Source organism: Abramis brama, assembly GCF_963993115.1.
Source record: "Abramis brama genome assembly, chromosome: 7".
NCBI lineage: Eukaryota > Metazoa > Chordata > Actinopteri > Cypriniformes > Leuciscidae > Abramis > Abramis brama.
The window spans coordinates 44,715,099-44,739,402 of NC_139969.1; the positions used below are offsets into that span (position 1 = coordinate 44,715,099).

At 41.8% G+C, this 24,304-nt stretch overlaps 1 protein-coding gene across 9 annotated transcripts in view; it reads right to left on the reverse strand.

Annotated features, from left to right (window-relative positions):
• Positions 1-24,304, reverse strand: part of LOC311087309 (uncharacterized protein) — a 504,672-nt gene that overhangs the window by 160,246 nt on the left and 320,122 nt on the right. For 5 of the 9 annotated variants that reach the window (XM_084120620.1, XM_084120623.1, XM_084120626.1 and 2 more), the window contains exons 26-27: positions 20,085-20,258; positions 18,424-18,597 (exon numbers count right to left, since the gene is read on the reverse strand). The exons of 1 other annotated variant lie outside the window; for it this stretch is intronic. In XM_084120620.1, the coding sequence (XP_083976746.1) occupies positions 18,424-18,597; positions 20,085-20,258 (348 nt within the window). Of the gene's footprint in view, positions 1-17,964; positions 18,139-18,423; positions 18,598-20,084; positions 20,259-24,304 lie in introns of all 9 variants that reach the window. 3 more of the 9 variants (XM_084120621.1, XM_084120624.1, XM_084120622.1) reach the window with 2 other exon arrangements.

The following is a 24,304-nucleotide window of genomic DNA, read 5'->3' on the forward strand; positions in this document are numbered from 1 at the left end:
TATTCTCGTTTTATATTGTTAAATGTCGAGAGTGCATCTTACAGGCCCCTGTGCAAAAGGCCATTAAATGCATTTCACGACGTCATGTCACAGCGTTCACAAAATGGCGGACGGTCTGCACATAGATCTTCACAACCCAGAACATTAATACACAAAATGGCGGACGGTCTGCACATAGATCTTCACAACCCAGAACATTAATACACAAAATATTCGCAGCATGAACATATACATCGGAATTACAGGACTCGTGTGCATATTAAGTTGTTGTATGCCTGTAAAAACAGGAGCAAACGTGTCAGCGTAATCATAACCCCCAGCAACTGTGAGGGCGCCGGCGCAGCTGCTCCTCTATAAGAGTCCTCAGTTCATCTTCATAATAAGAGTCCCGATCTCACTCAGCAACAGACAATGACCCAGCTTTCAGCAGACCAAAGTCCCACATCATTCCTCTATTTACATAAGTAAAATATTTTCTTACAGGATCAAAATGTGCACATACTTTAGGACAAAACGTGTTTGTTGGCGTTTGTCTGTGCGGTATGAATTGGCCTTAATCTAACATTTGTTCCACTTTATTTTCTTCCACAGATCAAAGACTGTGCTCGTAAATATTATTCACATAAATTGCATTCAATAAAAATGGTGTCTAGCCTAGCGACTAATTCTTTGCAAAGAAAATATGAGCTAACAGCCCAGCTAGTCAATGTTAGCTTCGTTCGCGCCATAAAAGTAGCTTTCATATTACCCCTATTTGCACTACTTTACTCAGACAAGAATTTGATGTTGTTCTAATTAATAATTCTTAATTGAATTCGAGTTCAGAATTCTTTCTTTTCGTTTCATCTAGGGAAGCACTGTCAAAGGAACATGAACAAAGTTTAAACGGATCGATAATAATCAACATTTAATCAGCAACAGTTCGAAATATGTAGAGTTATATAGGATGCTAAGGGGACCCGATTGAAACTATGCTCGGCGTGAAATGTTGATGCTTTTTAAGGAAATTGAACAAGACTTACCTCAAGTTCACCGTAATGGTGCAGGATCGAAAAGGGATGATTTTAAGTCAGGTGTTGAGTTTTATCTCACCGAAAGTTGTGCACACGTCACTCAGTGATGAGCTGAGCATGCGTGCTGACGCTTGCTGCAGTAACTGTTGAAATCGGCTTCATACTGGTAAACGCATCTGAGCCGAGCGCCCAGAGTTTAACCGTCACTGCTGGTAAACATTTGAAATAGCCAGTAAAATGAATTTTAGACTCAATGTTGCTAACAAGAGGTTGTGCATGTAGACTACCCATCCCATCAACCCAAGTAAACACAGGATCTACATCTTAAAAATTATGTTGGCCGGTAGAAAAATATTTTGGCCGGCATTTTGTTTCTGTTACCCACCATTGGTAAACGAGCTTAACAAAGTTGTATAGATGCCTGCCTGCAGGTGGCAGAGTGACTCGGCCTTATTGCGGTTGCCACTACTCAGCCGATGCGCAACTGCGATCACCGTGACTGTGCGAGTGATGTTAAGCGCCCATGCATGTTTAAAATACACGTAAAGAATGATCTTCATGACAACTAAATATTTTTGCTATGGTTATAAATATTAAAGAATGCTCTGTGCAAAATGACACTATTATTATTATTATTATTTACCGCAGATATTTTGTTTTGGACAAGTCACGACATTCGACGAGTATATGATACAGTCAGGAATTTACATCAATTTTAAAATAATTTTTATGTTAATTATTGCATTTAAACCATCCTTGATTTAACCTGAGTCATTTCCAGAAGTGGTCCAGATCATACAGCAGAGCCGGGTTTCCAGTTACGGTGAACATGAATCGGCCCAGTGCTTTACAGCCGTAACGAAAATGCATGTGCCAGAGCGAGCTGCGGGCCACAATCGGCCCGGTTAACACACGCCGATGCCGAGTCTGAGCCGCAGGCGCCGCGGGGCAGCCGAGCTCGGGCCGATTATACATGCTATCTGGGTTTGTGGTTAATAATAATAATAATAATTAATTATTATAATTATTTTTATTTATATAGCGCCTTTCCAACCCCCAAGGTCGCTTTACAAAGATATGTAAAGGCAGTGGTTCTCAAACTGGGGTATGTGAGGTGACAGAAGGGAACAAAATGCTGAATTTTGCCATTCCTTTAGTACTACCTCACCTTAAAATAAGATTTAAACTGAGCATGCATTTCTATCAGGTAAAATGCTGTAAATACATGACATCCGATCAAATTACCTCATCTTTTGCGGTCAAAACTGTCTGCATTTAAGCAGCGTGTAGGCTATATGACAGGTCTCGTTTAAGCAGCGTGTCGGCTATATGACAGGTCTCGTTTAAGCAGCGTGTAGGCTATATGACAGGTCTCGTTTAAGCAGCGTGTCGGCAATATGACAGGTCTCGTTTAAGCAGCGTGTCGGCTATATGACAGGTCTCGTTTAAGCAGCGTGTAGGCTATATGACAGGTCTCGTTTAAGCAGCGTGTAGGCAATATGACAGGTCTCGTTTAAGCAGCGTGTCGGCTATATGACAGGTCTCGTTTAAGCAGCGTGTAGGCAATGACAGGTCTCGTTTAAGCAGCGTGTCGGCTATATGACAGGTCTCGTTTAAGCAGCGTGTAGGCAATATGACAGGTCTCGTTTAAGCAGCGTGTCGGCTATATGACAGGTCTCGTTTAAGCAGCGTGTCGGCTATATGACAGGTCTCGTTTAAGCAGCGTGTCGGCTATATGACAGGTCTCGTTTAAGCAGCGTGTAGGCAATATGACAGGTCTCGTTTAAGCAGCGTGTAGGCAATATGACAGGTCTCGTTTAAGCAGCGTGTAGGCAATATGACAGGTCTCGTTTAAGCAGCGTGTCGGCTATATGACAGGTCTCGTTTAAGCAGCGTGTCGGCTATATGACAGGTCTCGTTTAAGCAGCGTGTCGGCTATATGACAGGTCTCGTTTAAGCAGCGTGTCGGCTATATGACAGGTCTCGTTTAAGCAGCGTGTCGGCTATATGACAGGTCTCGTTTAAGCAGCGTGTCGGCTATATGACAGGTCTCTTGCAGATTGCTGCATTGGCAAATCGCGCTATACTGCCGTTCTCAACAATGTACGTTACCTTTGTAAAAGTAGCACTTACTAGCATGAAGAACAAATATAGACACAGGCTGTGCATGGAGATCGATATAAGAATCAAACTCTCTTCGATACAAACACCTGTGTGAGTTCCTGTGTTTAATGATGATCACATTATATGAAGATCCACACGATTGCGAATGTGACATTGATTTTATACAACAGTTCAACAAACGAAATATTAATATTAAGTGATGTTCATTTTCAACACAGTTGTCAGTATTTTTTTACAACAAAATAATAGCCCCAATGAAAGCCACAGCAGAACTGCAGCACACAGCAGTGTTTGTGAACGAATCTTTAGAGTCAATGATTCAATGATTAATTCATAAATACAGCCACTTGCTTCATTTCTGAGTGAATGACTCGATGACTCTCCATCTACTGGCGGTTTTAATTTAATATTTAAAAGCATCACTTCGTTTTTACCATCATTGCATATTTCTCTATCGAACATTTATTTTGAACATTTTTTATTTAAAGCATTATTTATTTTATAAAGGTATTTGTAAAGGTAAAAATGCACTGGAAAAATCGATTTAAGGGGGCAAATATTGTCCCTTACTGAAAAAGGTGTGACCAGGGGCGTAGCAACCGGGGGGGGACACGTCCCCCGCATGTGTTTGACCCAGCGGCAATATTTCCGCCTGTGTTCTCTGATTTGTTACTTAGACTTGAGTGAACTAACATTCAGCCAATCACAGCGCGAATCCTCTCTTGGGCGTGTCTGCCATGAGCTTCAAATCTCTTGTTGCTCTTGCGAACTTTCATTCGTTTAGTCACTTTGCTGTTTGGCCGTCTGGGGTAAAATGCACCCCAGAGGACGATTACATCCTTTTTTGTAATTTCTATTGGCTAAAGTACCCGGATGTCGGCGTGTTCGCACCGCAGGAACTAGGAACGATTTTAGTTCTAGGAACTCCATTTGGAGGAACTAATTTAGGTCCTACTTCAGAGTAGGGTCTAAACCAGCACTATAGGAACTACCCGTGACGTTAGTGTACGCTGATTGGCCGAACGCACGCGGAGCACCAGCACCCGCCATTTTTAAAACAGCTATAATGTAAACACACAGATTATAGCCTATATATTTACTCCAGAAACTAACTATACAAACATGGAAAACAGTGATAGATGGGTCTCTAAACCTTTATGCTGAAGAGAAAATCCAACGCAACTTTGAGGGGACCAAGCCAAACATGATTATGTTTATCTGCCCAGCTAGCAACACTGGACATCAACCACACGGCATAGGCTTTTTTTCATATACTGTCTACTTTCTATAACAGTTCTATCTAATAACATATTAAACAGTACTGTTAGACAGATCGCTAACTAATAAACACAGAGAATGCGAGCATTGTTTGCTCTGGCGTTCTCAGCGCCGCCAAAATAAAGGTCCGTCGCTCCGTCAAAATAAAAGTCACCGTGCTTGCGCCACTCCCTTACCCCTCCTACCAGTTCCTATGGCCACTTGGCCAGTGCGAACGCAAACAGCAAAACCGAGTTTGGGGGAGAGTAGTTCTTAGAACTGTTTAGAAGTGGACAGTTCCTAGAACTAAGTTCCTGTAACTACTTGGTCGGAAAGCGGCTAATGTCGCAATGATATGAATCACGCGTAAAGTTTCCTTGTTATGATTTAAAATACTGTAACGCAGTAAGACGTGTAAAGGCCCTTTCACACCGGATGCGTAACGAAAAAGCGAAATGAAAAAGCGAATAGTTCGCGTCAAAACCATTCACATCAGCCGCGACGCGAATTTGCGACGTCTGTGACGTTCAGAGCTTCAACATTCCAAAACTTCGCGCCGACAGCTGAGAAAACATGGACACTTCTTCATCATCATCATCATCATCATTATCCAGTGAAGACGAGCTTTTCATTTTCTTTAAAAGACAGAAAAGAAGGTTTTGGGTGCACCCGATCTTACAGAACAGAGAGAAGGGGAGTATGCTAATGTGCACAGTTTTTTTTTTTTTTTCTTGCGTCTTCAACTAAACACAGTGCGTTTGTAATGTCACTACACATTACATGTAACACACAAAGTAAGTTAAAATTATTCGAACTAGAAACTGTAGATATCACACAAAGAATGTATAGTATACTAAAAGCAGCCCTAAATAGTCTCACTTCATTTTGTTACATGTTCAAAGTAAACACGGTCTCTGTCTCTATCTTTGACGATAATAGTGTTAGGTTTCTATCCCAATTGTAGTTTAGCCTGCTAGCCTACACAGCACAGGACTATACAGCGACTAAAACTATCACACAACACACTCACAGTCGAGATAACCGAGTTGTTTGGCAATGCTACGCTACACGTTGTCTTTCAAATCATTGTCCTTGTAGTATGTGATTGGCTGAAGCCTTTTCTGTCGTCGCAAAAGTTTTAAAAAAAATCGACATCGAAGCAAAAAAATAAAAGTCGTGTTTCCGCCGCAGCACATTCGTGTTCGGTGTGTAAGCACTCATTACACAAACAGCTGATCAAAAAGTAAAACCATCGCGCGAATTATTCGTGCGTCGAAATGAAAATGAAATGAAATTATTCGTGCGTCCAGTGTGAAAGGGCCTCAAGACAACAGAACCCGTATGGACCTTGTCACGTCGCGCCGGATTGTGCCGAGTGTGTGTTAAATGCTCTTCTACTTGTCGCTTTGGATAAAAGCGTCTGTTAAATGAGACATAACAGATTATTCCCAGCAGGCACACAACGCCATAAGACGTTGATATTTGGTTAAATTTCGGTTGCGACGTCGGGTGACCAAAATTCAACATCTAATGTCAATTTTAAATTGATGTCCAATACCGACGTCAGCTGACGTTGAGATTTTGTTGTTTTTGCGTAACCATAATCCAACGTTAAGTCAACGTCAACTTGACTTGAACCCGATTTTCATTTTCAACCAAAATGCAATGTCTGTCCGACGTCATGTCCAACGTCAACCTAACGTTATAGACGTCTGGTACCTGCTGGGTTGGGCTCTGCTGTCTTTTGTTGTCTACGTGCTGCTCGCATCCTTTCATCCTCTCACAATAAATCAAATTTGTTTTGTATGCCTACTCAATGAACACTTTTTTTTTTTTTGTACAACTGATAAGAAGTTAGATAAAAGTTAAAGTTATTGTTGTAGTGTAGTGTAACTGAAATATTGTATAGAAAAATAAAATAAAAATATAGCTGCGAGCAGCGATTACGGGCCCAAGCCGGTGGCACCGCAACCCCGATGCCTTTAGTTACCTAAAGGCACCGGGGTGGCGGTGCCGCCGGCTTTGGCCCTTCATCGCTGCTCGCAGCTATATTTATATATATATATATATATATATTTAACCCCCCCACTTTTGTCAAAAGCATTTTGAAAGTGACACACTTCCTGCTACCAGTTGGTGGCGCTATAACTTTGACTCACAATAGTTACATCCATCTGACCGGCCTCTTACCATGAACACACTGCTGAAGTTTCATCAAGATCAGTTATTGTATGCAGAAGTTATAACACTTCGTGTTCCTCTTTTCTCGCCATAAATTCGTTTCCTCGCCACGGCCAAACCGTTCGAGATATCAAAAATCCATCCGCAATTTAGAATCCTCAATGTCTTGACTTCATGCTGAGTTTGGAGGCGAGTGGATGAATTCTCTAGGAGGAGTACATCAAATTCCACAGCATGCGTTTTTCAAACAACCCATAATAGCAGACTTCCTGTTGGGCGGAGCTAATGATTTAGAGTGCGGAAGTTGTTCGGCCCGATGAGATCTATATGTGTACCGAGTTTCATATAAATTCATGCAAGAGTTTTTGATATATGGACCAAGTTTTCAGACCGTGTTCAAGGGGGTGCTGTTGAGCCCCCCTGCCACGCCCGGGTACCAGCTTCAGCCCGGCCCTGATGACCGTGGGCTCTGACCTGTGTGCAAAGTTTCAAGAGTTTTTGAGCATGTTAAGGGCCCCAAAAGCCCCTGAAACCTTGAAAAACAAAGATTAAATGGAATAGACAAATCCCCCCCACCCCCTCCACACACACACACACACACACACAGAGACAGAGAGAGAGAGAAAATTCTCCAGAAAATCCACATTCAAACCAAAATATCTGACTTTCTGATGGTCTGAGCTAATAACTGTAAATTAGAAAGTTGTCCGGCTTGATGAGAACAATATACATACCAAGTTTTGTAATTCTATGAAAAACTAAGCCCCCATTTTTGACTAAAGGTGGCGCTACTGAGCCATTCCACCACGCCCATTTCTGAAACTTTGCACATGTCTACTGGATAATAAATGTGATGTGTCTGTCGAGTTTCATGCATTTTCAAGCATGTGAAGAGTCTCAAAAGCATCTGAAAATAATATTAACGTTTGATGCGTTGCCACGACAACAGTATCTAAGATATCAATAATCCTTTCACAGGTCTACATCTGCCGTGTGTCTACATTATACACATAAAGTTTGAAGCAAATCGGGTAAATATAAGAGGGGGATTTCAAAGCATTTTGAAAGTGACACACTTCCTGCTGCCAGTTGGTGGCGCTATAACTTTGACTCACAATTGTCACATCCATGTGATCGGCCTTTTACCATGAACACACTGCTGAAGTTTTATCAAGATCAGTCAATGTATGCAGAAGTTATAACACCCTTCCTGTTTCTCTTTTCTCGCCATAAATTCGTTTCCTCGCCACGGCCAAACCGTTTGAGATATCAAAAATCCGTCCGCAATTTAGCATCCTCAATGTCTTGTCTTCATGCACACCGAGTTTGGTTGCGATTGGACGAATTTTCTAGGAGGAGTATTTCAAATTCCAGAGGATGCGTTTTTCAAACAACCCATAATAGTTGACTTCCTGTTGGGCTTTTGTAAAACTTAGAGCACGAAAGTTGTTCGGCCCGATGAGATATATATGTGTACCGAGTTTCATACTATTATATGCAAGCGTGTTTGATTTATGGACCAAGTTTTCGGACACCATTCCAGGGGGCGCTGTCGAGCCCCCCTGCCACGCCCGGGTACCAGCTTCAGTCCGGCCCTGATGGCCGCGGGTTCTGACGTGTGTGCAAAATTTCAAGAGTTTTTGAGTATGTTAAGGGCCCCAAAAGTGGCAAAAAGGCAAAAAAAAAATAATAATAAAATATAGCTGCGAGCAGCGATTGCGGGCCCAAGCCGGTGTCACCGCCACCCTGGTGCCTTTAGTTACACTAAAGGCACCGGGGTGGCGGTGTCACCGGCTTGGGCCCTCTATCGCTGCTCGCAGCTATATTTATATATATATATATATTTATATATACGGTATACATATATATATATATATATATATATATATATATACACACACACTTTAAAAAAAAATATATATATATATATATATTTATATATATATATATATAATTAAATTTTTTGAATGCTAAACATTTGTGTATTATAGGCTTTGTACTTCACTCACGTTCCACTATTGAAGGGAAAAATTATCCTCTTCACATGCGCAAAAATGTGCTTGGAAACATCACAGTTGAGCGGTGATTACTGTGAATAGTATGAATTGTACTACTGACTATTTAAACGGAGCAGTGTAATTTTTATATGTTAGGTTGACTATTTTATTATTATATTTTATTAAGGCTATAATGAACAGACTGCGATGTCAAGATTGCAATGCTGGAGTGTGTGTGTGTGTGTGTGTGTGTGTGTGTGTGTGTGTGTGTGTGTGTGTGTGTGTGTGTATGTGTGTTCATGTTTTTCTATCCCGGTGGGGACTTCAACCTGAATGCACACAGACTCCTGGGGACTCGTGTCACAGTGGGGACCTAAATAGAGGTCCCCATGGGTAAACAAGCTTATAAACCATACAGAATGAGTTTTTTTGGAAATGTAAAAATGCAGAAAGTTTTGTTTGATGGGTAGGTTTAGGGGTAGGGTTGGTGTTAGGAGATAGAATATACAGTTTGTACAGTATAAAAACCATTAAGTCTATGGAGAGTCCCCACAAAGATAGTAAACCGTGTGTGGCGTGGGCGCGATTGAACAGTGGACACATAAAAACATACTCCGTCATTATACAGGACGACATTCAAACTGCAAAGTTTTAACTTATATTTGTGTACAGTCGCAATAAAACACAACATTGAGCTTTTGTAAAATAATTTCAAGCAATCCACCCCCCGAAAGGCGCTAATTTTAAAATTAAACTAAAATGTTCACGCCCCCAGCGGTGTCACACGTCGATTAACCGGTGGTAAAATATTCTCACCGTCACATACCTAGTATATTTTTATATAGATACAATAGGCCTACCTGATTTTGAACACAAGAGGGCAGTATAGCCCTATGTATGACTTGACTTTTATGGGACTAAAGAGTACAATTGCTATTTTTAAACGTATAAGTAATTCTTAAATTGAAAAAAAAAAAAAAAGAATAAAATGGGTTTAGTTGTGATATTTGTATACTTTTATATAGAAATAAATGGTGTATAATTACATTTTTAGAAGATGAGGCTTTTAGCGTTTCCTTTTTGTACATTACTTTAATCCCTCACTATATCAAAATATTTAATGTCCGTTCACAATTTAGCATCTTTAATTTATTTTCATCGTGTTGAAAAAGTTTGGTGTGAAAAAAATAAACCACTTAGGAGGAGTAGCTAAAAACTGAGAGTCTGAAATTTTCAAAAAAATCCACATTAAGACCTAAATATCTGACTTCCAATAGGTCGAAGCTAATTACTGTAAATTAGAAAGTTGTCCGGCTCGATGAGACCAATGTACGTACTGATTTTTGTTACTGTATATACAACTAACCCCCCCCACTTTTGTCAAAAGCATTTTGAAAGTGACACACTTCCTGCTGCCAGTTGGTGGCGCTATAACTTTGACTCACAATAGTTACATCCATCTGATCGGCCTCTTACCACGAACACACTGGTGAAGTTTCATCAAGATCAGTTAATGTATGCAGAAGTTATAACACTTCATGTTTCTCTTTTCTCGCCATAAATTCGTTTCCTCGCCACGGCCAATCAAAATATCTCTCTTCCTCTTGGTCGGAGATAGTTAATGTAAATTAGAAAGTTGTCCGTCTTGATGAGAACAATACACATACCAAGTTTTGTTGCTGTTGATAAAACTAACCCCCCCACTTATGACTAAAGGTGGCGCTACTGAGCCCCTCACCACGCCCATTTCTGAAACTTTGCACATGTCTACTGGATAATAAATGTGATGTGTCGGTCGAGTTTCATGCATTTTCAAGCATGTGAAGAGTCTCAAAAGCATCCGAAAAGAATATTGAAGTTTGATGCGTTGCCACGGCAACAGTATCTAAGATATCAATAATCCTTTCACAGGCCTACATCTGCCGTGTGTCTATATTATACACATCAAGTTTGAAGCAAATCGGGTAAAAATAAGAGGGTGATTTCAAAGCATTTTGAAAGTGACACACTTCCTGTTGCCAGTTGGTGGCGCTATAACTTTGACTCACAAAGGTCACATCCATCTGATCGGCCTCTTACAACGAACACACTGCTGAAGTTTCATCAAGATCAGTTAATGTATGCAGAAGTTATAACACACTTCCTGTGTCTATTTTCTCGCCATAATTTCGTTTCCTCGCCACGGCCAAACCGTTCTCGATATCAAAAATCCGTCCGCAATTTAGCATCCTCAATGTCTTGACTTCATGCACACCGAGTTTGATGGGGATTGAATTCATTCTCTAGGAGGAGTGTTTCAAATTCCACAGCAAGCGTTCTCCAAACAACCCATAATAGCTGACTTCCTGATGCGCTGGCGTTTAACTTAAGAGTGCGAAAGTTGTTCGGCCCGATGAGATCTATATGTGTACCGAGTTTCATATTAATTCATGCAAGCTAGTTTGATCTATGGACCAAGTTTTCGGACCCCATTCAAGGGGGCGCTGTTGAGCCCCCCTGCCACGCCCGGGTACCAGCTTCAGCCCGGCCCTGATGGCCGAAGGTTCTGACCTGTGTGCAAAGTTTCAAGAGTTTTTGAGCACATTAAGGGCCTCAAAAGCCCCTGAAACCTTGAAAAACAATTATAAAAGCAGATTTCTCCTAACAGACAAATCCCCCACACCCCACACACACACACAGAGACACAGATACAGAGAGAGAGAGAGAGAGAATTCTCCAAAAAAATCACATTCAAACCAAAATATCTGACTTCCTGTTGGTCAGAGCTTATAACTGTAAATTAGAAAGTTGTCCGGCTCGATGAGAACAATATACATACTGATTTTTGTGATTCTAGGAAAAACTAAGCCCCCATTTTTGACTAAAGGTGGCGCTACTGAGCCCCTCACCACGCCCATTTCTGAAACTTTGCACATGTCTACTGGATAATAAATGTGATGTGTCTGTCGAGTTTCATGCATTTTCAAGCATGTGAAGAGTCTCAAAAGCATCCGAAAAGAATATTGAAGTTTGATGCGTTGCCACGGCAACAGTATCTAAGATATCAATAATCCTTTCACAGGCCTACATCTGCCGTGTGTCTACATTATACACATAAAGTTTGAAGCAAATCGGGTAAAAATAAGAGGGTGATTTCAAAGCATTTTGAAAGTGACACACTTCCTGTTGCCAGTTGGTGGCGCTATAACTTTGACTCACAAAGGTCACATCCATCTGATCGGCCTCTTACAACGAACACACTGCTGAAGTTTCATCAAGATCAGTTAATGTATGCAGAAGTTATAACACACTTCCTGTGTATATTTTCTCGCCATAAATTCATTTCCTCGCCACGGCCAAACCGTTTGAGATATCAAAAATCCGTCCGCAATTTATCATCCTCAATGTCTTGACTTTATGCACACCGAGTTTGGAGGCGAATGGATGAATTTCCTAGGAGGAGTACATCAAATTCCACAGCATGCGTTTTCCAAACAACCCATAATAACCGACTTCCTGTTGGGCTGGCGTAAAACTTAGAGCACGAAAGTTGTTCGGCCCGATAAGATCTATATGTGTACCGAGTTTCATATTAATTCATGCAAGCGTGTTTGGTATATGGACCAAGTTTTCGGACCGCACTCGGACCCCATTCAAGGGGGCGCTGTCGAGCCCCCCTGCCACGCCCGGGTACCATCTTCAGCCCGGCCATAATGGCCGCAGCTTCTGACCCGTGTGCAAAGTTTCATGAGTTTTTCGCCCTTTCAGGGCTTGGGCCCTAAAAAGAAAAAGAAAAATAATCCTACCGGAAACAATAGGGCCTTCGCCCTTTCAGGGCTTGGGCCCTAAAAATAAAATAAAGTATAGAAGTATAGATGTCCACAGTGGTCTGAAAGTCCCAAGTCCTGCAGTATTTTTTATTTTATTTTGAGTAGCCTATGATTTCACAAAAATAGGTTGCTGTGAGCTATCATGGCATGTTCCCAAAATTGCCACTATGGTGCAGTAAAATGCCAATTGCTATTCTATCTAGAATTTATTATTATGAACATCACCTTTGGGTCACATCACCATACAGCTTTTGTCCCCCCCACTTTTATAATGGCTGCTACGCCCCTGGGTGCGACTGAAGAGTGGGGGTGCGCAGAAGGATGTTAAAGCCTCATGGGGAACAACTCTAAAGAGTTTGAGAACCACTGGGACTGGGTTAAGGAATAGAACAAAATAAACATCAACATCAAAGCACAATACACACACCAAGGGCAGAAAGTAGGCCTAATGTTCAGAGGTCACTTACAAAGTTAGGTTAAAGATACAAACAAAGAGGGATTCAAACAAATAGCATATCAATAACAATGTAGAATGTACAGACTGTGAGCTGAAGAGTAATATTCAGATAAAATATGTGTTTTTGAAGGAGAGAAGGGTGGATGTTTGACGGAAGTCTGAGGAAGAGCATTTCACAACCTCGGAGCCACTACGCTAAAAGAGTCCCGTGGTTACCAGACTATTGAAACCGACTGAATATGACACAGCCCCACCGAAGATATTTTTCACCAGCCGCCACTGATTATGACTCATAATGCAGATATACGGTTCTCCTTCCTCTGCCGTTAGATAAAGGCTAATGCGTCAGTTTCACTGAACGGCCCAGCGCAACATGTAGGACTGGATGGATGTCTGCTTCATGCGATAGGCTTGGTGAGTGAAATTATAGTTGTATTATCTCTCTGTATATGTATAATTTTCTTAAAATGTTCTGTCTAAAAGCGACCAAAACGACATTTAACTCCAGCTCACCATCGGTTCGCCAAACTGCTCCGTCTCCTAAACGTTCGTTCACACGGGTCAGTTTGCGTGCAGGAGCGCTCATTATATAAATGATTATATACGTAAATCCATATTACGTAAATGGATCGTAACTCCTTTCTGCACTACCAGAGTTTCCATCCACCCTCTCTCAAACGTAGCCTGCCTTACAGTCAACTGTTGAGAGTGCGCCGTATCTGTAATGACGATGAGGTATTTGAGCGACAAGCGGGGGAACTATGTCAAAGATTCCTTGACAGGGGATATTCAGATAACTTGGTGCGTGATTGTCTAGAACGCGCGCGCAGTATCCAACGTGCTGGTTTGATGACCAAACGTATCGATCAGAATAGCTCTAACAACACTACAGTTACACTTGTATCCACTTATGGTCAGATTTCAAATAGCTTGAAGAACATTGTGCATCGCCACTGGCACATTCTAAGAAGTGACCCGGACATAGGTCACACTTTCCAGGATCCGCCGCGCAGCTGTTATAAACGAGCACCCAGCCTGAGAGAGCGGTTAGTGCGATCGCACCTCCCTGCACCTCCCCAGTCGCCTTTTCCCTTTAAAATTACACACGGCAATTTTAAGTGTTTGAACTGTGCAGCATGTAACTTCATGCTCACAGAAAATGTATTTACACATCCAAAAACAGGCAGGATAAACAAAGTTAAGGGCAGAATCACATGTTTATCTACTTTTATTGTGTATTTACTGACGTGCCCTTGTTGTGCTTTATGTGGGCAAAACTAAGCGACAACTAAAAACCCGAATTTTTGAGCACAAATGCGCTATCAGAAAGAATGATGACAAATCATCAGTCGCGAGGCATTTTAACTCTGCGGGACATGATGTCAATATGCTCAAATTCATGGGACCGTGAGAACCGCCTCCTGCAGCGAGAGGCTGGGCATATTTTAACTCAAACACATGTATCCCGAATGGGATGAATGAAGATCTGTCACTAAGCTGTTTCTTATAAACAGAACACTAATATGTGTATTATATGTTGATTCTTTTGTATGTATAACAATTGTTGTCTTTCATTAATGAACTGTTTGACACATTAGTGACATTATTGGACTGGATAATAATTTTAACATCATTGGCTGGTGTTAATATGGGTGTGTCAATGGGTGTGGGCATATAAGATTGGCTACATTGTTACCTTGTTGCACACTGAAGAAAGCACGCGCCGAAACGCGTCTGTGCAAATGAAAGTATATTTATGCATAGTGCGGCCTCTCTCCTACTTTATACATTCTAATTATCCAGGCCAGCACTCTTAAAGTTTAATAGTATATGCATTGAGTGAAGCCTGCTCCTATCCTCACTTACTCGTCTCTGTTTGCCACATATCGAAGTCTTAAACACCTTGATCTAGCGATACCTGCTATTACCCTGCTAGAACTTTATTTACTTTAGCTGGAAAAGGTTATTCTTTCTGGGCCAAGAAGATAATATACAAATTAATGATTGATTATGCTTTCTGTTCATTGGATGAACTGATTAAATAATTGTGCTATTATTTCTTCTTCAGTCAATTCTAAAAATAACTAAAATATTTATGATTAATTATAATCCTTTAAAATTCATTATAAATATAAATATATATTTTAAACTGTAATTCGTTACATGTACATGGAAGTGTTTCAATGTGTTTCGTCTCATCTTATCATCATATTAAATACTCCCTCCCATATTAAAAATATAACAGTGTGTGTTCAGTGTGTTATAGACTCGCTCTACTATGCTTCTCTCACAGGAGTGTGTGTGTATTGAGTCTCACAGGAGTGTGTGTTGTTGAGTCTCACAGGAGTGTGTGTGTTGAGTCTCACAGGTTCAGTTCAGACTCTATAAAGCATCAGTGTGTGTTCAGTGTGTTAAAGACTCGCTCTACTATGCTTCTCTCACAGGAGTGTGTGTGTTGAGTCTCACAGGAGTGTGTGTTGTTGAGTCTCACAGGTTCAGTTCAGACTCTATAAAGCATCAGTGTGTGTTCAGTGTGTTAAAGACTCGCTCTACTATGCTTCTCTCACAGGAGTGTGTGTGTTGAGTCTCACAGGTTCAGTTCAGACTCTATAAAGCATCAGTGTGTGTTCAGTGTGTTAAAGACTCGCTCTACTATGCTTCTCTCACAGGAGTGTGTGTGTTGAGTCTCACAGGTTCAGTTCAGACTCTATAAAGCATCATTGTGTGTTATAGACTCGCTCTACTATGCTTCTCTCACAGGAGTGTGTGTGTTGAGTCTCACAGGTTCAGTTCAGACTCTATAAAGCATCAGTGTGTGTTCAGTGTGTTATAGACTCGCTCTACTATGCTTCTGTCGAGTTACTGATGTTATGAAGTGTTAGTGCACCTGTCACTCATAACTTATAGTTACATACAAGATCAGGGAAAGATTCCAGTTCTTTAACAATGAACAATCATAATGACAATAAACAAAACAAAATAAGAAAACATAAATATCATGGGTTTGCATCATAGTATGCGATTATTGTTAGGTAAACATGCAATTTATTCTGTTATGATTAATGCCTCATATAGGCTTATAATAGGGTATTAAGTATAATTGTGACTGTGTAAGAAAAGTGTTGTATAAGAAGGACACGTTATAAGGTTTTTATAAGAAACCTGATTATATGGAAACACTGTATAAGGTTTTTATAATAAACCTTATTATGAAGAAAAGCACTGTAAAGAGTTTTTATAAGAAACTCTTGAATGTGGTTTATAGAAAAGACACTGAGACATGTTTCTATAAAATTGTTTTATTGATAAATTTGATTGGTTAAAGAAAAAGACACTGTAAACCATTTATGGAAAAGTCATTTATTGAGATTTATATATATAAAAAAATACCACACTGTATTGTGATTTCTGGATTTTTTTTTTAGATGATGTCTCTCACAGTGGACATGCACCTACGATGACAATTTCAGACCCCTCCATGATTTCCAAGTGGGAGAACTTGCAAAATAGCAGAGTGTTCAAATACTTATTTTCCTCACTGTATATAACAGATCAGAGTCACAAATGTATTCCAAAACATAGATTTTACAAAAAAAATCTATAAATAATATTTTTTTTATATAAGACATGTACAACTTCACATAAAATATCAATGAAATATACAAATCAGAATCAACAATATATTCCCAATTCCAAAACTTGGATTTCACACAAAACTAAATAGATATTTATAATAATGAATTATTATATTAATTATTATAAATAATTATTATACATCCTAAACCAACATTGATCATTCAATATCACGTTTCTAAAACGCATGCTAACACACACACTGCTTTATTTAATTGTGAAGTCTGAGTCTCTTCCACCTTTATGAAACACATTTACACATTTATTTCTCCTCATAGACAGTAGTGAGACTCTTCTGTGGATCAGCTGATGGTTTCTGCTCCTCTCAATGATCATTTCACACTACGATATAACACATTTATCAGAGTCTGGTGATCGATCTTCATCAGGGATGTTTGATGATCGATCTTCATCTACTCTGTAAAGTGGAACAGAAGAGAAAACAATCAAAGTTCAGAGTGCAAATTATTATAGTTCAATTACTGTTTTTTTTTTGTAAAAATAAGTTAAATTGAATTCCTGTAATCAGATTAATTACTGACTCTACATGATCTTGCATAGATATTTGTGTTTTAAATATAATGGATGTAAAGCATGAATCATGTTCGTGTGTGTCGGTGCGACTCCTATTGAGTCTCTGTTACTACAAACATGTTTGTAGGCTCTTAGTAAATAACTGAGAGTAAAGTAAGTGTAAAGTAGTGTGACGTGTGTCTTGTCACAGTAAAAACACACTAGAGACAGAGACATTCCTCATGTGAGCTGGACGCTGTGAGCTGAAGCTGGAACTGCACTGATTTTAGCAGGAGTGCAGCGTTTCCTACAATCTGACCAAGTCTGTTTTCACACTGAAATGATTCACTTCTACTGACACAGTTCATAAAGCAGGTGTTGATGTAGAAAGCTGTGACAGTGAGCTTTTCTTCTCTTTCCTCCTTTGTGTTAAACATTTCAATAACTTCACATTTTGTTCTCACACAAACCCTTTGTTGCAATAAAGCTTAATGATAATTTCCTTTCACGAATGTTTGAAAGGTTTGTTCACATATCAGAGGTAAATGAAGATCTCTTTAATATCTCAGTGATGTTTCCTCACCTCAGGACACAGTTTGAGTCTCGTAGCTCGTCTCTGAGTCGCTGCTGTGAGTCTCCTATATTATTGCCTCTCAGATCAAGCTCTTTTAGAAACTGCAGAGCTTTTGAGTTAGTCAAAGACTGAGTTAGAGAAGAAACATCTGTAATGCCACAGCACTGTAGACTAGAAAGACACAAACAGAGGAAGAGAGATTATCTTACAAACAAATCATGAATATGAAGAATTTTACACAAATATAATGTGAACTCAGACTCACTGTCAGATATTGAGAATAAAGTGTTTTAGTTTAAAAACCCAGAAAGTGCACTGCTATAAACAATGACACATAAGCCCTGCTGTCTTCAAATAAATAAACTTCAGTCACACTGTAATTGCTGTACAGTATAATGATACTAACTCTAGTTTCTCCAGCTTGAATTGTGGGTTCATCAGTAGATCACTGAGGTTTTTCACTCCAGAGTCTCCTAGTTTATTCCCTCTCAGGTTCAGCTCTCTCAGGTGTGACGGGTTTGATTTCAGAGCTGAAGTCACATCAGAACAACCTTCATCTGTCATATCACAGTCTCTTAACCTACATTAGCAGAGAGAGAGAAGAAAATAAGACAGAAGAAAAGAAAACTCTTTATTCTGTAAAGTCACATCATCTTCATAAGCAAATAAAGCAGAGGAAGAGAGATCTTCATCTTTAGTTCACCAGATCACAAAATACTAAGTTTGCACAAATACAATGTTAAAGTGTTTTAGTTTAAAACCCCAGAAAGTGCACTGCTATAAACAATGACACATAAGCCCTGCTGTCTTCAAATAAATAAACTTCAGTCACACTGTAATTGCTGTACAGTATAATGATACTAACTGTAGTTTCTCCAGCTTGAGTTGTGGGTTCATCAGTAGATCACTGAGGTTTTTCACTCCAGAGTCTCCTAGTTTATTCCAGCTCAGGTCCAGCTCTCTCAGGTGTGACGGGTTTGATTTCAGAGCTGAAGTCAGGATGAGACTCTGTTTCTCTGTAATACTGCAATCATACAGACTGAAGACAGAAAGAGAAAATGACTCAGATCTATGATGATCAACTAACGTGTTCATCTTCATCCAGCAGACTTTTGCTGACAAATAAACAGGGATATCAAGGTAAAGGTAACATGGAGAAATGTGTTAAAATGTGAGAAATGTGTTAAAATGTGTTTAAATGAACACATTGTTCATTTAAATATACTACCAACACTGTAACAATACAAAGGTTGAAATTATTGATGTATTTATGTTTACACATTCATTTCATATCATTTTTAAAGGGTCATGAAACCCAAGAAACACATTTTTTGATGATGTGACGCGTGACCTTTCCAACGTGATGATGTAATACGTGGCACATCTCAGAGATGGTACAAGATGGGCATTTGTGGTTAAAAAGTATATATATATATATATATATATATATATATATATATATATATATATAAACCAAAATGCAGCGAATATCCTTCTTGGAGCGTCTACTTTTGAAAGTCAACATTTAGATTATGTGAACTAAGTTAAATGCATTGTAAAGGCCTAGGTCACTCTGGAATAAATCACAACGTGTTTCATGATAAAAACGTGACTTTAGTTTACAGTCCGGAAAACACAGTAGGTTATAGTAAATTATTTCACGGACCCCCTGGCACTTGAGGACTGAAAGCCTCATAAGAAAGCCCTGTCGAGGCTCTTCCCCGGTGCGGGTCGTGTCGAGCCATTAGTCTGGGTGTTTGATGAGGAAAAGATGAAATGTAGTAGTTGCAATAAACGCGTTCAGAATCCGCACAACTGCAGCAGCGGAGGACTTTTATTCTGCTGAGCGGAGCTGAGGAAGAACTGATGACGGGACAGTTTGATCTTCGGCTGACAAATCAGAGGAAAGGAGCGTTTCATTCCCGCCTACGTGTAGAAATCAAATATTCAAGCTGTTTATAAATGTTTCTACCTGAGAACGAAAAGTGAAAAATCAAGCTGAATACTTGTTTATAGTTTAAAAAAAAAAAAAAAAAAAAGACGAAAAAGGAAGTGTTTTCTCGTTTCTCTACTTTCAATATTAAATCAATAACGAATGAACGCAACGATACGGTCCGTGTATCATCTGATCATTTCATTTCCTGTTTGGAATGGAATAACGAGAAATGAAAAGACGGATCGTTTATTCGGTGTTTAGTTTAGTTTAATAAACGGAAAATGAGATTTCAGCTCGATTTCTAAGTTTTCGTTTGTGGTTTACAAATCGGTTTATGGCTTTGATATTTCGTTTGCACATGTGGGCGGCGCTGAAACGGCCCTTTCATCTGATTGGTCAAACCGCTTCGTCTTCAGTACAGCCAGAATAAGAGTCCGTACGGCACACTCACATCCCACTTTAACCCCCTGTGAGCAATAGGGGAAACCCAGAAAGTGCACTGCTATAAACAATGACACATAAGCCCTGATGTCTTCAAATAAATAAACTTCAGTCACACTGTAATTGCTGTACAGTATAATGATACTAACTGTAGTTTCTCCAGCTTGAATTGTGGGTTCATCAGTAGATCACTGAGGTTTTTCACTCCAGAGTCTCCTAGTTTATTCCAGCTCAGGTCCAGCTCTCTCAGGTGTGACGGGTTTGATTTCAGAGCTGAAGTCAGGATGAGACTCTGTTCCTCTGTAATACTGCATCTATTCAGACTGAAGACAGAAAGAGAAAATGACTCAGATCTATGATGATCAACTAACGTGTTCATCTTCATCCAGCAGACTTTTGCTGACAAATAAACAGGGATATCAAGGTAAAGGTAACATGGAGAAAGACTACACATTGTTCATTTAAATATACTACCAACATTGTAACAAAACAAAGGTTAAAATTGTTGATGTATTTATGTTTACACATTCATTTCATATCATTTTTAAAGGGTCATGAAACCCAAGAAACACATTTTTTGATGATGTGACGCGTGACCTTTCCAACGTGATGATGTAATACGTGGCACATCTCAGAGATGGTAGAAGACGGGCATTTGTGGCTAAAAAGTATATATATATATATAAACCAAAATACAGCAAATAGTCTTCTTGGAGCGTCTACTTTTGAAAGTCAACATTTAGATTATGTGAACTAAGTTAAATGCATTGTAAAGGCCTAGGTCACTCTGGAATAAATCAACGTGTTTCATGATAAAAACGTGACTTTAGTTTACAGTCCGGAAAACACAGTAGGTTATAGTAAATTATTTCACGGACCCCCTGGCACTTGAGAACTGAAAGCCTCATAAGAAAGCCCTGTCGAGGCTCTTCCCCGGTGCGGGTCGTGTCGAGCCATTAGTCTGGGTGTTTGATGAGGAAAAGATGAAATGTAGTAGTTGCAATAAACGCGTTCAGAATCCGCACAACTGCAGCAGCGGAGGACTTTTATTCTGCTGAGCGGAGCTGAGGAAGAACTGATGACGGGACAGTTTGATCTTCGGCTGACAAATCAGAGGAAAGGAGCGTTTCATTCCCGCCTACGTGTAGAAATCGTACTCGGTTACCTAATGTAACCTCGGTTCTCTCTAGAAGAGGGAACGAGTATTGCGTAAGTAGCTTACGCTTCGGGAAAGTTCTCTTTCTTCGAGATCTGAAGCCAAAAAATTATCCTTAATTTTGCATTTATTGTCAACGCAGTGCAGCAGCAGGCAGACCAAAGCAAGCTGTATAAGCGTGCTCATTGGCTGCCAGGCGGCAACTGCTTAAGCCTATCAGTGAGCCCGGTGTGACGTCACACCCAATGAGGGCGCTTCGCGCCCTCCACACCCTTCTAACCGTCAAGAAGGGTGTGGCCAGTGTGTATATATTGCGGGCTCACAGGCTGAGTTCTGGTTTTCATAGTCTGAAGCGCAAAAGCTCGTGGCGCGTCACGGCAGGTTACGCAATACTCGTTCCCTCTTCTAGAGAGAACCGAGGTTACATTAGGTAACCGAGTACGTTCTCTTACGAGAGGTTCTCTCGTATTGCGTAAGTAGCTTACGCTTCGGGAACCCATTGTCAACGCCGTGCGCGCCGAGCATCCAACACATGAATCCCAGGGAGACCGGGGAAAAACATAACGTTGAAACAGGTGGCCGGTCGGGCCCACACCTGTACTAAGCACTTCACTTCACATAAATGATAGAGCGGCATAGCCGGTCTGTATACATCAGTGGAAATGGTGTGGCCGGCAGCGCGGGCCCACACAGTGCATAAACACGTATAGGGAAAGGGAATAGAGCAGAAACACTGGTCTATTTGTGGAAAAGAATCCTTCCCCTGGTGCCAACCAGAAAATTAACCAGTATGTGGACATAGTCTGCGCATAAGCGACTGGGCAGCATACATGCCACTTATACTGATAACAGTTTAGCCTGCAGGGCGGGAACTTCCAGGTTATAAAACCTCACGAATGTAGATGGGGAGGCCCAGCCCGCCGCCATACAAATATCGTGAATAGAAATTCCGCTGGACCAGGCCCACGAAGAGGCCATGCCTCTAATGGAGTGGGCTCTGACACCCAAAGGACACTGCAGGTGTTTGGAGGCGTAAGCTGCTGCAATCGCGTCCACTATCCACCTGGGCAGGCTGTTTCGAGGCGGCGAGACCCTTGGTGCGTCCGCCAAAAGAAACAAAGAGCTGCTCGGACCGCCTGAATGCGGCGGAACACGTGATGTAAACTCTCAGCGCCCTTACAGGGCATAGGAGGTTATCACTGTCCCCGTTATCGGATATTGGCAGAGCCGAGAGGGAGATGATTTGTGCCCTAAAGGGGGTACCAATCGCTTTGGGAATATACCCATGTCTCGGTCTGAGATTGACTTTAGAGTCATTCGGTCCGAACTCAAGACATGCAGGGCTAATAGATAGCGCGTGCAGATCCCCCACGCGTTTTACTGAAGACAGAGCTATCAGAAAAACGGTTTTGAGCGAAAGGTACTTAGGATCCACAGATTCAAGCGGTTCAAAAGGAAAAGCCTTCAGGGCCTCCAGGACCAAGGACAGATCCCAGATAGGAACCGAGGGGGGCCGCGGGGGATTCATCCGCCTGGCTCCTCTGAGGAAACGGATAATAAGCTCATTCCTTCCGAATGCCCGGCTGCGCGTCGCCTCAGCGAACGCTGCAATAGCCGCCACATACACTTTGAGCGTGGAAGGGGACCTGCCCTTTTCCAACAGCTCCTGTAGGAAGGAGAGCACTTGCGGAACCCCACATGTGCGTGGATCAAAGCTCTTAGTAGCGCACCATTTAGAGAACACAGACCACTTAGACGCATAGAGCCGTCTCGTGGAGGGAGCTCTAGACTGCGTGATCGTGTTCACGACCCCTTCTGGCAGGTCAACGGGTATCCGTTGATTACCCATGCATGCAGAGACCATCGCTCCGGATGGGGATGCCAGATTGACCCACCGGCTTGAGAGAGGAGATCCTTTCTCACCGGGATCGGCCATGGAGGTGAGTGCGACAGCCTCACCAGCTCTGGGTACCAAATCTGGTTCTCCCAGCGCGGGGCTATAAGGAGCACTGGGTGCTGTGTTTCCCTGATCCTTGTTAAAACCTGTGGTAACAGGGAGATCGGGGGAAAAGCGTACAGCGGGAGGCTGGGCCATGTCTGGGACAGCGCGTCCTCGCTTTTCGAGAAAAATTTTGGGCAATGAGCGTTGTCTCTCGACGCAAAGAGGTCGACCTCCGCTCTGCCGAATAGGCGCCAGAGAAACTGGACTGTCTGGGGTTGCAGGGACCATTCTCCCGGGGGAATGATGTCTCTGGACAGTCTGTCTGGACCGACATTCAGGTGGCACGTGCGCGGCTCTCAGCGAGCGCAACGAGCGGTGAGCCCACACGAGAAGGCGTTCTGTCAGCTTGCACAGGTTCCTGGATCTGACACCGCCCTGTCGGATCACATAGGATACCACGGACATGTTGTCCGAGCGGACTAGCACATGGTGATCCTGTATGAATGGGAGGAAGCGCTTGAGCGCGTTCTCGACCGCTATCATCTCCAAACAGTTTATGTGGAGGCATTTCTCCTGGTCTGACCACAGGCCAAAGACCGGTTTGCCCTCGAAAGAGCGCCCCAACCTGAGGTGGAAGCGTCCGTCGAGATAACTTTGCGGTGTGAGATGGCTCCCATTGTCACTCCCCGCTGGTACCAGTCGGCTGCTAACCAGGGCTTCAGTGCTGAAAACGCAGCTCTGAGTCACTCTGATTCGAATGCCACCGGAAGCCCAGGCTCTGTGAGGCACTCGGGCATTCAGCCAGCGTTGTAGCGGGCGCATACGTAACAGACCCAGCTGAAGCACTGCTGCAGCTGAAGCCATACAACCCAGCATCCTCTGAAATGTCTTGAGAGGTGCGGTGCTGCCCGGCTGGAAGGACGCGGCCAGGTGTCGAATGCAGCGCGCGCGCTGTGTCGACAGGCGGGCCGTCATTGCCACAGTGTCCAGATCCAAACCCAGAAAAGAGGTTGATTGACTGGGCACTAATGAGCTCTTGGTCCAGTTGACCGTGAGCCCCAGGCTGTCCAGGTGGCTTAGAAGCACTGTTCTGTGGGCGATGAGTTCGGCCTCTGACTGTGCTAGAATTAGCCAATCGTCCAAGTAGTTCAGAATTCGCATTCCCCGACCCCTCAGGGGAGCGAGAGCCGTGTCCATGCACTTCGTAAATGTACGGGGTGCCAACGACAGGCCGAAAGGCAGGACGGTGTACTGATATACCTGACCGTCGA